The following is a 14,161-nucleotide window of genomic DNA, read 5'->3' on the forward strand; positions in this document are numbered from 1 at the left end:
GCAAAATTCAATGTAACTTTTTTATACTCTATATGTAATTAAACACATACATGAATGTGGCATTACATGTAAAATTGAATGCCTGTGTCAACAATAATAACCAGGAATAGGTTAGATGATATTTACAAATATTTGGACATATATTAGCCACAGAAATTTGCGTGCGCGTATACGAGTGTGTTTACGGTCCAAACATTGGAGCGCCTCGGTGGCCTTGAATGGAGCGGAGCCCTGGACCACTGTACTGAGGGGCGAGGAATAAACAGAATAGAAGAGACAGAGAGAATTTAAGCAAAAGATAGAGGGCGAAGAGCGAGAGGGCTGAAGCAAAACCACGAGGAAGGACTGTGTGAGAGAGAAAAGAAAACAAAGACGGGAAAGCATAAAAGACCCACATTTTTCTGAAAAAGAGATGGCGGAGGTTAGCGAGATTCTGATGTCAGTTTTGTCCACAATCCGAGTGCCCAGGCCCGGGGACAGGGTCCACAAAGACGAGTGTGCATTCTCCTTCGCTTCCCCAGTACGTATTTTAGTTCTTTTGTATTTTAATTCTACCCAGTAAAATCGCGAGCTTCTTACTAAGATGTTCCGTTCTACCTTAAATGTTGCACCTTAAATGGACGACTTCAGAGGTCTTCTACTCATTAACTTCTTTTAGATTTGTGTATCAACCGTAAATATGGGGTTTAATTTGTTTTTATGTTCACTAACATCTTTTTTTGACTTGCCTGTCCACCTTAAATAAGCTAAAAATGACTTCTGATTAGTCAGCTTCGTCAATTCCAATTTTCATTCCACCTTAAATGGTGCACCGGCGCCAGAACGAACGTTAACCGCTTCGGGTTTTAAGGTGGAACGGAAAATTGGAATGGGAAGCTAACTGCACTTTCGTAGCAATGGCTAGTGTATCTCGTTCAGAGTTTACACTGGTTAAGCACCTATTCTCCACGTCAATTGACACTTTTTGGAAAGTTTATTTAAGTACGGTTTTTTTAAATTAATTTCATTGGTTGTATCAGAAGGATTTTGTTTTAATTTAAAGGTGATAAAATAAAAACGAGCTAACTAGCTTGCTTCAGCACTAAGCTAAGCTAACAGTGGACAGTTTGCTGAGTAATGAGAGAGCAGTTGAAGTGGATATATTATCCCCATCGCAATAAACATTTCGATTTATACCGAGACCTCATGATGCCACGAAAAAAATAATTTGGAGCCTTACAAATTCCCACATTTAAATAAATTATTCCCCTGATTTATACTTGTTATATTTGTTTTTGATTTATATTTATATTTGTTCTCTCAACTTAATAACTCATCCATTTATCTTAATGGTACCATTATAATGCATAATTACATGTGACTTATTGGAGTGAATTGTTTATTTAAGGAATTAATGAATAATTTGAGGGCACATTTTGATATGCTCTATTTTTTATCGAGGGGACAAAAAGACAACATTCACGTTTTTAGATTTGAAGTTTTATTTCTTTCATCTATATGTAAAAGACACATCACAAATAACAGAATTTCCTTCTCTTTATTTTTAAGGAAAGTGACGGTGGCTTGTACGTGTGCATGAACAGTTTTTTGGGCTTTGGGAGTCAGTTTGTGGAGAGACACCATGCACGAACTGGACAGAAAGCATATCTCCATATCACCCGCACTCGAAAGGCTCAGGTAACAACAGAATTAATGGTTTTAAATCTTTAGTCCATATCCTTTGTAAATCTCTTCTGGTGAAAAAACATCTGACTGATTATATATTTAAATACCTTACCCCTTTTTGTTTATACTTATATATATATATATATATATATATATATTCTTTTTAGGGAAATCCTAAAACTTGGCACCATATTCTTTTAATACTGTGCCATTAAAATATATTAATCTTTTATTTTATTGTGCTTTCCAAGCCCACAGTGTTTATAAGAACTTGATCTCAATAATAAATATTAATAGGTAGATTGGCGACTCAAGTCAGGATGTTTTCCCACCTTGCAGCCAGTGAATCCGGGTAGGATCCCGACCCTCTGCAACCCTGAGCGGAAAAAGTGTTTACAGACAATGAATGAATGAATGAATATATATATATATATCATATATAGTATATAATAAATTTATGACTAATTCGTGTAGTATGTAGTCTATGACACAGTTTGAATATGTAGAGCCTGATTCACTTTTTTCTCACTTTCACTTTAATCTGGAATGTTGAACTGAGGGCTGTCACACAAACATGCGTCTTAAAATATTCATACCATGCCCAGAAAGCTCTCAGACCGGTTGTCAAGCAGAGTTTTATTAGATCTATGTGTCATTCAGATTTGGAAACATGTTTAATATAACACTTTGTGTTTCATGGGTCTGTAAGTCCTTTTTCTTTGGAGGTTGTCGTTTGACTTTTTTTGTGAAAAAGACCTACACGTCAATAATGACTTGCACTTTTTTTCTCAGAAAGAGGATGACAACAATTCTGGGTCAGGTGATCCACCCAAGAAGAAGCCCACACGACTAGCCATTGGTAGGAACATACAGTGTTGATATTTTTGTAATATGGGTTATTTTGAAGATGCTAGATTTGTGGTCTGAGAGTGTTGTGAGGAGTGAAGGCTTTGAACAAAAAACAACTTGGTAAAAGTACTTTGTTGGGACGCTAGATTCAAATGTTTTTCCCCCCTTACACTGCAAGCAGTATTACAGTATGAAGCTAAATAAAAGCAATATGCTGTTTAAGTCTGTATTGAGCTGTTGAAGACCTGCCAGGGAATGTGCTGGCTTTCATGTTTGTTATAGCTTCAGGTAAGGAATTTGTGTCTGATAATGCTTTTTCTGGAATGATGGAATTCTATCCAATATGTTTGGAATTAGAGTGGCATTTGTAATTCAGAATAATCCATCAGTATGACCTCACTAATGTTCAAGTCCTAAAGGCAATATTCAGACATCTTGCAACAAACCTCCAATTAATACCCTTATAAATAACGAGCCCTGTCTTGCCAGTTTGTGTCAGTGTCTCCCTGTACATTCGATAGATTTCTGAGAGTGATTTTGAAGCTGCATTAGTCTCAGTTACATTCTTCATTCCTCCACCGCTCTCTTTCTCAGGGATTGAGGGAGGGTTCGATGTGGAACAGGAACAGTACGAGGAGGATGTCAAGGTCGTCCTTTTTCCAGACAGACAGGAAGTGTCATCAGACGACCTGGCCACCATGCCTGATGTAGTGAGAGAGCGAGTAAGTTGTTTTATTTGCTGCATAAGTCCCAATTTCTAATTAAAATAGTTGGTTTATAACAAAATGTCATAAGATATATTTGTGTTTTTGTTTGACTGAAGTGCTGTTTGCTAAACACCAACATAAACTGATGATTATACACAGCAAGTATTTCTTGAACATGTTGCGACATGCTAAATAAGTCAAATGGTGTAATTATTTAGTTATAGTAATATTATAGTAATATATGCTTCTATAGAGTATTAGAAGAAATATTTTAGCAGGTGTGGACATTTCTGTCTAATTCTATAATTGATTTTTCACAGCATTAATTGATTTTAAAAATTCTAATTTGAATTTAATGTATTGATATAATCATAAAATACAATGTCTGATTTGGCGTGTAACTTAAGGAAATTACTTATGCGATAAATTAGTTTTTAAAAATGTGCACGTTTAAAAAATAAATAAATAAATAAATAAATAATAAAATCCCTAGTGGTTTGAATGGGGAACAAATACAGAACTTGCCCTTACAGTCAGATTATTCTTATGACTATATCGTACAGGCACAATACCAAACTTTGAATGTTAGTGCAGTTTCTATAATAGTGATTTACATTTTTGAAAGTAAATTTGTTTTATGTTTGTACCAACAGTGAACTAACTGTTTTAGTGTGCACATATTGTTTGAGGAAAGTACAAAAACAACTTACTGGTAATTACAGTTGGTAATAATTTAGTAGTTATTTACATACATATAATGTTGTGTTTGTGTCTGTCTTTGTGTATCTACAGGTGTCTCTTTCGATGGCGGGGTTACTGGCTGCAGACTCTGTGTCTCATGCTCTGCAGGTGCAGCAGTGGGACGGCGAGGTACGGCAGGAGTCCAAACACGCAGCTGAGCTCAAACAGCTTGACAATGGGGTCAAAATCCCTCCCAGGTACAACATATATACTTACATGCCCTTACTTGTTTAACATACACAGAGCAGAACTGGGACAAGTAAACCACATGGTGTAAACAAGGAACACATACACTGAAGAAACACATCACCTACAAAAATTCAATTCAGTTGTTTCTAAGCTCAGGCTTACTCAAATTTCTCCAGTTACATCCTTGGACTTAAATATAATCAATAAAAAATGTCTGGTGTCTAAATAGTGCTTGTTTTGAGAAAGAAAAAGCTAAGCTTTAAAATAAGCTGAAGGAATTTACTTAAGAACAAATGATGATTCATCCGTTAGCTACTTACACCCTTTTACCACAGGGAGAAACACACAGCTAACCACATTAAATCACAGTGTGAATGAGTGCTATTTCAGAGTAGATTTGTTACAGAATTTGATCACATCCAATTTTTCTGCTGACGTTAACCTGATGCTGATACTTGTTCGTTTATACTTGTGTGTATATCTCTTCAGAATACAGCATAAAGCGTCAAAGTAATTTTCCTCAAGAACACTTCCTAATCACATATTAAAAAAGTCTTGATAACTTCTTAAAAAGATCTCAATGTTAAACTGCATGGGATATACCATTATTTCTCTTTAACTTCCTCATCCTCTCTCCTTCGGTTTGGTCAGTGGGTGGAAGTGCGAGGTGTGTGACCTGGAGGAGAACTTGTGGATGAACTTGACAGATGGGAAGGTCATGTGTGGGCGGAGATATTTTGACGGTTCTGGGGGCAATAACCACGCCCTGCAGCACTTCCAGCAAACTGGACACCCATTGGCTGTTAAACTGGGAACCATTACCCCAGATGGTGCTGGTAAGAGACACAACAATCTTTTGTTCTTAATCTTTGTCTATCCAAATATATGTACATAGAGGGTGGAAGACTCATTACTTCTTAACAGGATCACTCCGTTCAAATCATTGGCTTAATGAAATCTGTCATGGTGACTTTTTAACTCTTCTACACATCTGTAAATGCTGTTTTGTCTGTTGAATTTTATCTCAAATTTGAATAAGAACTGAATATGATTTAAATATATTTCAGATGTCTATTCATATGATGAAGACGACATGGTGTTGGACTCAAAACTGGCAGAGCATCTTTCTCACTTTGGCATTGACATGATGACCATGGAGAAGGTCAATAAAAGATATAATAATTTAAGCTTAAATTGCTTTTTTTTGGGAGCACGATACAGTGAAACCAGCTTAGAAAAGAGGTAATTTAACTGCATTAAACATACAATAACAAAGTTTCTGTCCTCTCTCCTATCCTTGTTCCAATTTCTCCCTGCTCCATCTCCTTCTCTACTTTCCTCTACTCCCACTGTCCCCCACCTCAGACGGAGCGCACTATGACGGAGTTGGAGATAGCAGTCAATCAGCGTGTGGGTGAGTGGGAGGTGATCCAGGAGTCCGGTACTACTCTGAGGCCACTCTGGGGCCCAGGGCTAACAGGGATGAAGAACCTCGGAAACAGCTGCTACCTCAACTCCGTCATGCAAGTGCTCTTCACCATCCCAGACTTCCAGGAAAAGTTAGTGGCCTTTTGCTCTTGCCTTTCTAAATTGTTAGGGTTGATGTTTTTAACATAGCTGTTTTTAAGACTGTTCACATTTTAAACATTATTGTTATCATTATCTATAAGCGCTTATCCAATTCAGGGTTGTGGTGGGTCCAGAGCCTACCTGGAATCACTGGACGCAAGGCAGGAACACACCCTTGGGGGGGGTGCTAGTCCTTCATAGGGCGACACACACAGTCACACATTCACACACACAATCACACCTACGGACACTTTGGAGTCACCAATCCACCTACCAACATGTGTTTTTGGATCGTGGGAGGAAACCGGAGCACCCGGAGGAAACCCACGCAGACACAGGGAGAACACACCAACTCCTACATTCTAAACATATTTGAAATATATTTGTAAATTCATAAACTGTTTTTATAAGGAACCAGGACACACACTGTCACTGGTTTAAAGCACTGGTAACTTCAAATGCTACTTGACACTCTTATAGTGCCCCTTTGTGGATAATTTTCAACCTGCTAAATGTGAATGAGTAAGTTTTTGTGTTTGTGTTTGCATTGATTAATTTGACTTCATCTCTAATGAAATATGTAAACCCTTCACCTTGGATCTAAATATTTAACATAATCCGTAATACTATAGAATGTAAACCCTAAAACCTATTCACAGCTGTAAGGAACATAAGTACTTTATGACATAGTAACAAATAGGTTTTAATTTATAGTAAGCTCTTTTTACACTGTATAACTGAAGAGCAATAAGTTAATTGGATGCTACAGAGCTTCATACTCCATTATGGAATTATAACTAAACATTCATGTAGATTTCTAAGGTAGCAGATTTATGACCTGTTATATAGTAATTGTGTACATTAGTATAGTAAACGTATTATAATATGTACATTTTGCAAAGTAAATTAACTGCTGAGACTGGGATTCTAAATGTTATTCTGTTTTCTTTTTTGTTTCCTCCTGATAGGTATGTCTCTAACATTGATAAAATTTTGGATGACGCTCCAAGTGACCCCACACAGGACTTTAAGACACAGGTGTAAGTGTCTCATCATGGTATTACATGCTAGAAATATTAAAGAGATATTAGTTTTGCACGGGTACTTTGAGGATAATGGGGTCAAAAAAAGTTTGGATGCCCTTTGTGTTGATTTTATAACCGACTCTTGCTTCTAAAGAGAACATATTACTGCATACTTTAATGCACTATTAGTTATTTATACAGTTTATACATATATATATATATAATTTTTTTTTTTGAATGTAAAAATGTAATTTGTTGTGATGCTTTATTCCTCCAGCAGGTGTCGCAGGATGTTTTAGGCTAACAAGATAAATTAACATATAAGACAGGCACATTTGTTTACTGTATTATTATACAGTATTTATAATTATAAACAAATAATAATTATTATTATTTGTTTATTGTTCTTTTTGTAAGATAATTTTATTTTTAAGCAAATCACTGTTGTACCTATTCTGCAAACTGCTATGTTTTTGGTCATGATGAACAGTATGTTTTATGTCTTCAACAATCAAAAATAGTACATTTATAGGAGAACAAACATTTTGAACATGATTAAGTGAAGTGCAAAAAACAGCTGGAACTGTCAAAATGTGGGGGGAAAAGTGAATACCCACATGTGGCTTGAAGTTTGAAAGCATAATCTTTCGGGCCAAGCCGTGAAGATGCCGTAAAAATAATTTCCTCTAAGTGTCTCTTTCACTTTTCAATTCCGTTTGTCACAGAGCGAAGCTGGGTTATGGTTTACTGTCAGGAGAATACTCCAAACCTGCTACAGATCCAGGGGATGACCCCAACACACCATCCTCTGAACCCAGGGTATGAGTTACACTGGATTCACTGGTTCTACCATTCTTGATACAGTAACAATTTACTTTTAATGGATCTGCTTTAAAAAGAGATGTCTCAGGTCATTGTTATACAAACATGTTGTTTGCTGTTAAATTAGAAATAATAATATTCTTCCAGGGCGACCAGGTTGGCATTGCACCACGGATGTTCAAAGCCCTCGTGGGGAGGGGTCATCCAGAGTTTTCGACCAATCGGCAGCAAGACGCTCAAGAGTTTCTTCTTCACTTCATTAACATGGTGGAGGTAATGGATTTTCTTTTGTCTTTTTTAAACCTGATTTAATCCCTTCCTCATGTATTCATTTACATCTCTGTTTTAAAGAGGAACTGCCGGTCTGGTTCAAACCCATCTGAAGCATTCCGGTTCCTGGTGGAGGAGAGGATCGTGTGTCAACAGTCTCAAAAGGCCAAGTACACCCAGCGAGTCGACTACATAGTGCAGCTCCCTGTGCCAATGGACCAGGCCACCAACCCAGGTTAGAGCATCATTGAAAATATAGTCGTTAAGAATTGTTGGCAGATATATTTAGCCCAATATTTATTTGTAATTTTGGTTCAGCTCATTACTGTAACTGATTAATTTACGGTTCTTACATTAGGTGATTTCTTTGGAACATGAAATCAGCACATCCACTTTCTGTGGCTTGTGGCTTGAACACTGAGACAGCTGCCAGTTAGTCATGTTTGTTATATCACAGCACATGAGTCTTCTGATGGTCCTGATTGGATTGCGTGTGATTGGTCCAGCTCATCTGCAGACATTTAACCAGCTCTTGTAGGGTGTTATGAACGTTGAAGGTCTTTAAAAGCATTGGGTGACGTTACCTTGAGTTAACACTTAAATGATTAAGTCAGGACAGTTCACATTTCATTGCAGTTTTTTAAATAGATATGATCCACAATTAGTTTTAGAAAGAAGCTGTACATGAATATCCTACATCTCCATTTAAAAACCACACCATTTATCTAGATAAATATTCTTAGAATGAAAGACGCTTTAATAAGTTTGTATTAGACACATTAAGGCCATTATTTATTAAAAGCAATCTTTCTGACCACAGGAAGTTTCAGAAAGTATGTAACACAAATTTTATTGTTGCACCTGTTTACTAAAACATATTCAAGTTATTGTTATATAATGGATATAGACATAAAGTCCAGACTTTCAGCTTTCATTTGAGGGTATCCACATTAAAACCGAATGAAGGGTTTAGGAGTTTCAGCTCCTTAACCCGTGCTACCCTGTTTTTAAAGGGACCAAATGTAATTGGACAATTGAATAAAAGGCTATTTCATGGGTAGGTGTGGGCAGATCCTTCGTTATGTCATTCTCAATTAAGCAGATAAAAGGCCTGGAGTTGATTTGAGGTGTGGTGCCTGCATTTGGGAGATTTTGCTGTGAAGAAAACATGCAGTCAAAGGAGCTCTCCATGCAGGTGAAAAAAGCCGTCCTTAAACTTCGAAAACAGAAAAAACCCATCAGAGAAATTGCTACAATATTAGTTTGGTACGTCCTGAGAAAGAAAGAAAGCACTGGTGAACTCATCAATGCAAGAAGACCTGGACTCCCACAGAAGACAACAGTGGTGGATGATCACAGAATAATTTCCATGATGAAGAGAAACCCCTTCAGAAACAGCCAACCAAGTGAAAAACACTCTCCAGGGGGTAGGCGTATCAATATCCAAATCGACCATAAAGAAGAAGACATGAAAGCATGAAAGTAAATACAGAGGGTTCACTGCACGGTGCAAGCCACTCATAAGCATCAAGAATAAAAAGCCTAGATTGGACTTTGCTAAAAAAAATATCTAAAACAAATATATATTAATTGAACTGTTTTGTGCATTTTATGTTCTCCAGAGGAGTTACAGGAAGCTGAGCGTTTGCGTGAGGAAGCTGAAGCATCTGGGAATCCTCCACCGCCTGCACCTCGAGCTTGCATCCCTTTTTCTGTCTGTTTGGAAGCTCTAAGTGAACCAGAGACTCTCTCAGACTTCTGGAGCTCTGCAGTACAGGCCAAGACCACTGCCACCAAGTAAACAATTACCTTACCTTTCTGTCTCTTCTTTTTTTTTTTTTTTTAAATAACATGTCATCATAAGGACAGATGAATACGTTTTAATAACTTGCACTTTATTCATTTGTTGCTTTTATTTCCCCCCCCCCTCAGGACGACACGTTTCGCTTCGTTCCCTGACTACCTTGTAATCCAAATAAAGAAATTTACTTTTGGCCTGGACTGGGTCCCTAAAAAACTGGGTAAACATTTACTTGGCTGTTCATTTAATTCATTATTCTGCTCTGTACACTGCATTTTTAATTAAATGTTTTAGATTATAATAAAATTTAAATAATAAATAACACATTAATAAAGTTAGACATCCTGAGAAATGCAATTAAAGTATTCTGCTGCTTTTAAAACTAGCTACTGACTATTTGAAATCTGTTAAGTGCAGTCATCTCTAGAAACATTTTATAAATCTACCACTAAACATTTAAACACTGGACAACATGAATTGCTCTTTAACACCAGCTGAAAATAAATTTTGATTTGATTTTGATTACACAGCTGTGAAAAACCACAGTTAAGATTATTGTGTATTGTGTTTAGACGTAAGCATCGATGTTCCTGACACACTGGACCTGACCGCGCTCCGTGCGACTGGACAGCAGCAGGGGGAGGAGCTACTGCCAGAGGTGGCACCGCCTCCTCTTATGACCCCAGACGTGGAGGTCAAAGGTATCCTGGGTTCCCACGGCAACGAGGAGGACGACTCTCTCTACTCCCCACTGCTGTGTCAGTCTGTCTGTCTTTCTTTCTTCCTTTAAGCCATGTGTCCACCCTTCCCTCACACACCTCTTCATCCGTCTTTGTTTTCTTTCTGCCTGATTTCTTTTCCTCTCCTACTTGTGTTATTTATGTTGCATGTTTTATCTATTAAATTTTCTTTCAATTATGGCTGGGTGGTATGCACAAAACACACTTTAGATGACCATCATCAAGTTGCATAATTTCACTTACAGGATAATAACTATTAAATACTAATTTAAGATTGATGTATGTTTGAGAAACTAGATTATCAGGACATTGGATATTGAATTATAAAATATATATTGTTATTTTCATTAATGTATGCCAATAGGTTTTCATTAAACTTTTTTTTTTACTGTTACGTCTTATAAGTTAAACATAATTTAGATGCAAAATAGCCAACAGTATCTGTTTGTAGCTCATTCACTCAAAATGCTCTGCGAGGGGCGCTATTACAGTGCTCTGCATCAATGACAGAGTGTTGTTATTAAGTATTTTCTAATTTATTGCATTAACATATTATTGTTTTATATTTTTATTGCTAATTAAAAACAACAGACATGAACTTTGATGTTTGAATTGTAAGGCTGCCCGAATGTGCAGTATTTTGGCTCATGTTTCTGCTATATTTTGCAGTGTTGATGCTTTTGACGTGCTTGTCTGTTTGAGTTGGTCATACACAAGTTTGTGTGTGTTGTTAATTTATATTTTTTCTCCTCATTTTTGAAGAACCAGAAGACTTTAAAAACGTTAGACTCTAAGAGACAATTTTGTACCTTTGTCTCTCAGCTCCAGTGCTAGATGACTCCACTGTGTCTCAGCTGTGTGAGATGGGTTTTCCTTTGGAGGCCTGCAGGAAGGCTGTGTATTACACCGGAAACACAGGCATTGACGCAGCCATGAACTGGGTGATGGGGCACATGGACGATCCAGGTAACCAGCCGTTCATATAAACTGACTTGGTTTTGTACCACAGACTCAAGGCTAATGTGTAAATCTATGAGACATCATAAACCTTTGTTTGGTTGCAGATTTCTCTGCTCCACTGGTGGTGCCTCTATGTAGCTCTGGTCCTGGCTCCACACCCACAGAAAGTGTCTCTGAAGAGCATCTGGCAACCATCGTTTCTATGGGATTCAGCCGAGATCAAGCTACACGTGCTCTCAGGGCTACGGTGAGCAGTTGATCCAAACGGTTGTAGTAAACAAAACTGTTGAAATTGTAAATGTACATTGCTGTTTATGCAGTTACTGTAAACTGCTGCTTGTCTCTCCTTGTGTAGAGTAATGTTCTGGAGCGGGCAGTGGACTGGATTTTCTCTCACCTGGATGACCTTGAATCTATGGAGGTGTCAGAGGGTGGGCGTTCAGAGGGTGGCAGTGAGGCCAGCCGCGACCCTCCACCTGGACCTAAAGTCCGAGATGGTCCTGGAAGTAAGTGTGTATTTACTTGCTTGTGTACTTGTGTGTAATTTGCTTATCCACCATTTCATTTGAAAATTGTTCCCTTTTTTACTGCAGTGACAGTCTTCAATTTAAAAGCTTTACAACAGATGTTGGAATATTGTTGTGAAGATATGTTTACAACTCCCCATGTCTTCTGTTCTGCATTGGGATGTGGAACAGTAAAACTGTGTTCTCTAGAGTGATGTAAGCTCCATCCAGTACGTCTGGGATAAGCTGTTGTTTGTTTGTGATCCGAAACTTAACCCTCAGTGTTCCTACCTGACCTCGCTAATGAAATAATGTTTTTTTTCTAAGGTTAGAGGCTGTCACTGCAGACAAAGGGATCAAATCAATATCCTTGTTTTCAGAAGTTATTTTGGATGAGCAACTTTGGGGCATATAGTTCATCTTTATTAATATGATTTTCCCTTGTAAATGAATTACCTTTAATCTCCTATTCTCGGTTCTGTAGAGTATGAGCTGTTTGCTTTTATCAGTCACATGGGCACGAGCACAATGTGTGGCCACTACGTCTGCCACATCAAAAAGGACCAACAGTGAGTAAAGCCATCCTGTCATTTGTATATTTACATAGTAAATTAATGTTCATTTGCTTAATGTTCTTCTTACGTCATTGTCCTTTCACAGGTGGGTAATCTTCAATGATCAAAAAGTGTGTGCCTCTGAGAAACCGCCGAAGGACTTGGGCTATCTGTACTTTTACAGAAGAGTGTCAGAATAGAAGGATTTACACGCACACACACCTCTGTCTTAGCTGCTGAGGGGGGCCAGGGTGGGGGCTGTACTGAAGCTTCTGAACTGACACGTTATTTTTATTTCTTATTTTTGTATTTGTTTTTGGAGGAGTTTAAGCACTTCTTCCTTACACAAAAACCCACTGCCTGGAAGATGGGATTTAAGGTGGAGTGATTGCTGTGAGTTACTTTTCAAAGCAGGATTTGTCAGATAAGCTGGATAACTTAAGCCTAAAGTCAGCCAATAGAATTGTCACGAGAGAGCAAAAATGATTATGGGCGTGTTTCACAGGCGTGAATTACGTTTTGGGCCAGCAGTGAACGAGAAATTATTTTACACAATGAGTGTAACTATTTTATACACATATTTACTAATGTAAAGAGATATATCTCAGTAATGGGAAGCATTTGCTTTCAATAAATAATGCTGGGATTAATACAATCACCTTATATTAGTAAAATATTATGCAATAGGTTGACGAACCCATATATCCTTACAATAATTTTATAAAGGGAAGTGTTAGATATGACCTGTAATTTTAAGATGCTTTCTGTCACACTGTAAGGATTATTCATAGTAGACTCTCAGACTGGGCTTAATGTATCCAGGTAAGTGAGACAGACATGCTTTTTGAAGTCACTCCCCAGTATTAGCTGCCAGAGAGGTGAATTCCTGCAGCGGTGGTTTTTGTTGAGGTTATAGCTTCAAGAGCCACGCTCTAATTTCCTGCTCTCCCATGCATCCCAAAAACAAGATTTCTGCAAAACCTTGACGACTGGCATCACCGAATCATTTAAAAAAACATTATATATGGAAGGGGAAAGTGAAACCAAACTGGTTCTTTCAATAGATGTGGAAGGGGGTGACAGTTAAGGTTTTTTTTTTGGTGATTTTCTCCTTTTTTGGGGAAAATAATTCATGTTCTTTCTGCTTTGACAAAAATAAAAGATGTCTCTTTGTGTTGGAGTCAGTTTTTATTCTCTAAATGGAACCGTCCATGCAAAGACTGCTGTTTGAAAGTTATTATAACTTCATTATAACTATTTTCCAGTAAATGTTAATTGTTTCAGAATATTTTTTCATGTACAGAGAATTCTAATCTAACTGCAAGACCTGCCTAGGCACCACTAACTCCCCACCAAGTAAAAACCACTCAAAACTTTCATCTTTGAGAGGGAAGAAAATCAAGCTCCAGTCTCCCTTCACAGCTGAGAAAATACATAGGTTTGTGCCCCTCCTTCCAAAGTGAGAGTAAAAAGCTGTTAAAATCCTTAGGGAATCAAAGAAGCTAATGGTGGCCTCAAAACACTGCACTTAGTTACACATAGTTACACTGCACTTAGTCACGTTACTTGGACTGAGTAGCAAACTTAAACGTGAATTAGGACCTTATAAATAACCAGGAGAGTGCGTACTGTTGGTCAGACGGTGCTTTTTTTCTTTTTATTGAAGACATGCAGTAATAATTCATTTGAATGGGGGTTAATGTGCGAAGACTTCGGATTTGGAAAAGGTAATAAACCGTTATGGCTGAGTCCGAGCTGTAGGG

General features: G+C 37.6%; 1 protein-coding gene across 2 annotated transcripts; it reads left to right on the top strand.

The window, feature by feature from the left end:
• Positions 1-199: 199 nt before the first annotated feature.
• On the top strand, positions 200-13,567 carry usp5 (ubiquitin specific peptidase 5 (isopeptidase T)). Of its 2 annotated transcripts, none has more exons than XM_066683613.1 (20): positions 200-520; positions 1,549-1,677; positions 2,458-2,524; positions 3,109-3,236; positions 4,014-4,159; positions 4,803-4,987; positions 5,219-5,313; positions 5,517-5,710; positions 6,689-6,760; positions 7,471-7,564; positions 7,715-7,840; positions 7,919-8,072; positions 9,460-9,634; positions 9,770-9,858; positions 10,211-10,396; positions 11,201-11,344; positions 11,443-11,585; positions 11,694-11,844; positions 12,329-12,413; positions 12,505-13,567. In XM_066683613.1, the coding sequence occupies exons 1-20, from the start codon at positions 413-415 to the stop codon at positions 12,596-12,598; spliced, it is 2,565 nt and encodes an 854-aa protein (XP_066539710.1). In that variant the 5' UTR covers positions 200-412; the 3' UTR covers positions 12,599-13,567. The 2 variants fall into 2 exon arrangements, with proteins under 2 accessions (XP_066539710.1, XP_066539711.1); XM_066683614.1 differs by having other exon boundaries at positions 10,211-10,339.
• Positions 13,568-14,161: the final 594 nt, after the last annotated feature.

Source organism: Hoplias malabaricus, chromosome 10, assembly GCF_029633855.1.
Source record: "Hoplias malabaricus isolate fHopMal1 chromosome 10, fHopMal1.hap1, whole genome shotgun sequence".
In the NCBI taxonomy this organism is placed as follows: Eukaryota; Metazoa; Chordata; class Actinopteri; order Characiformes; family Erythrinidae; genus Hoplias; species Hoplias malabaricus.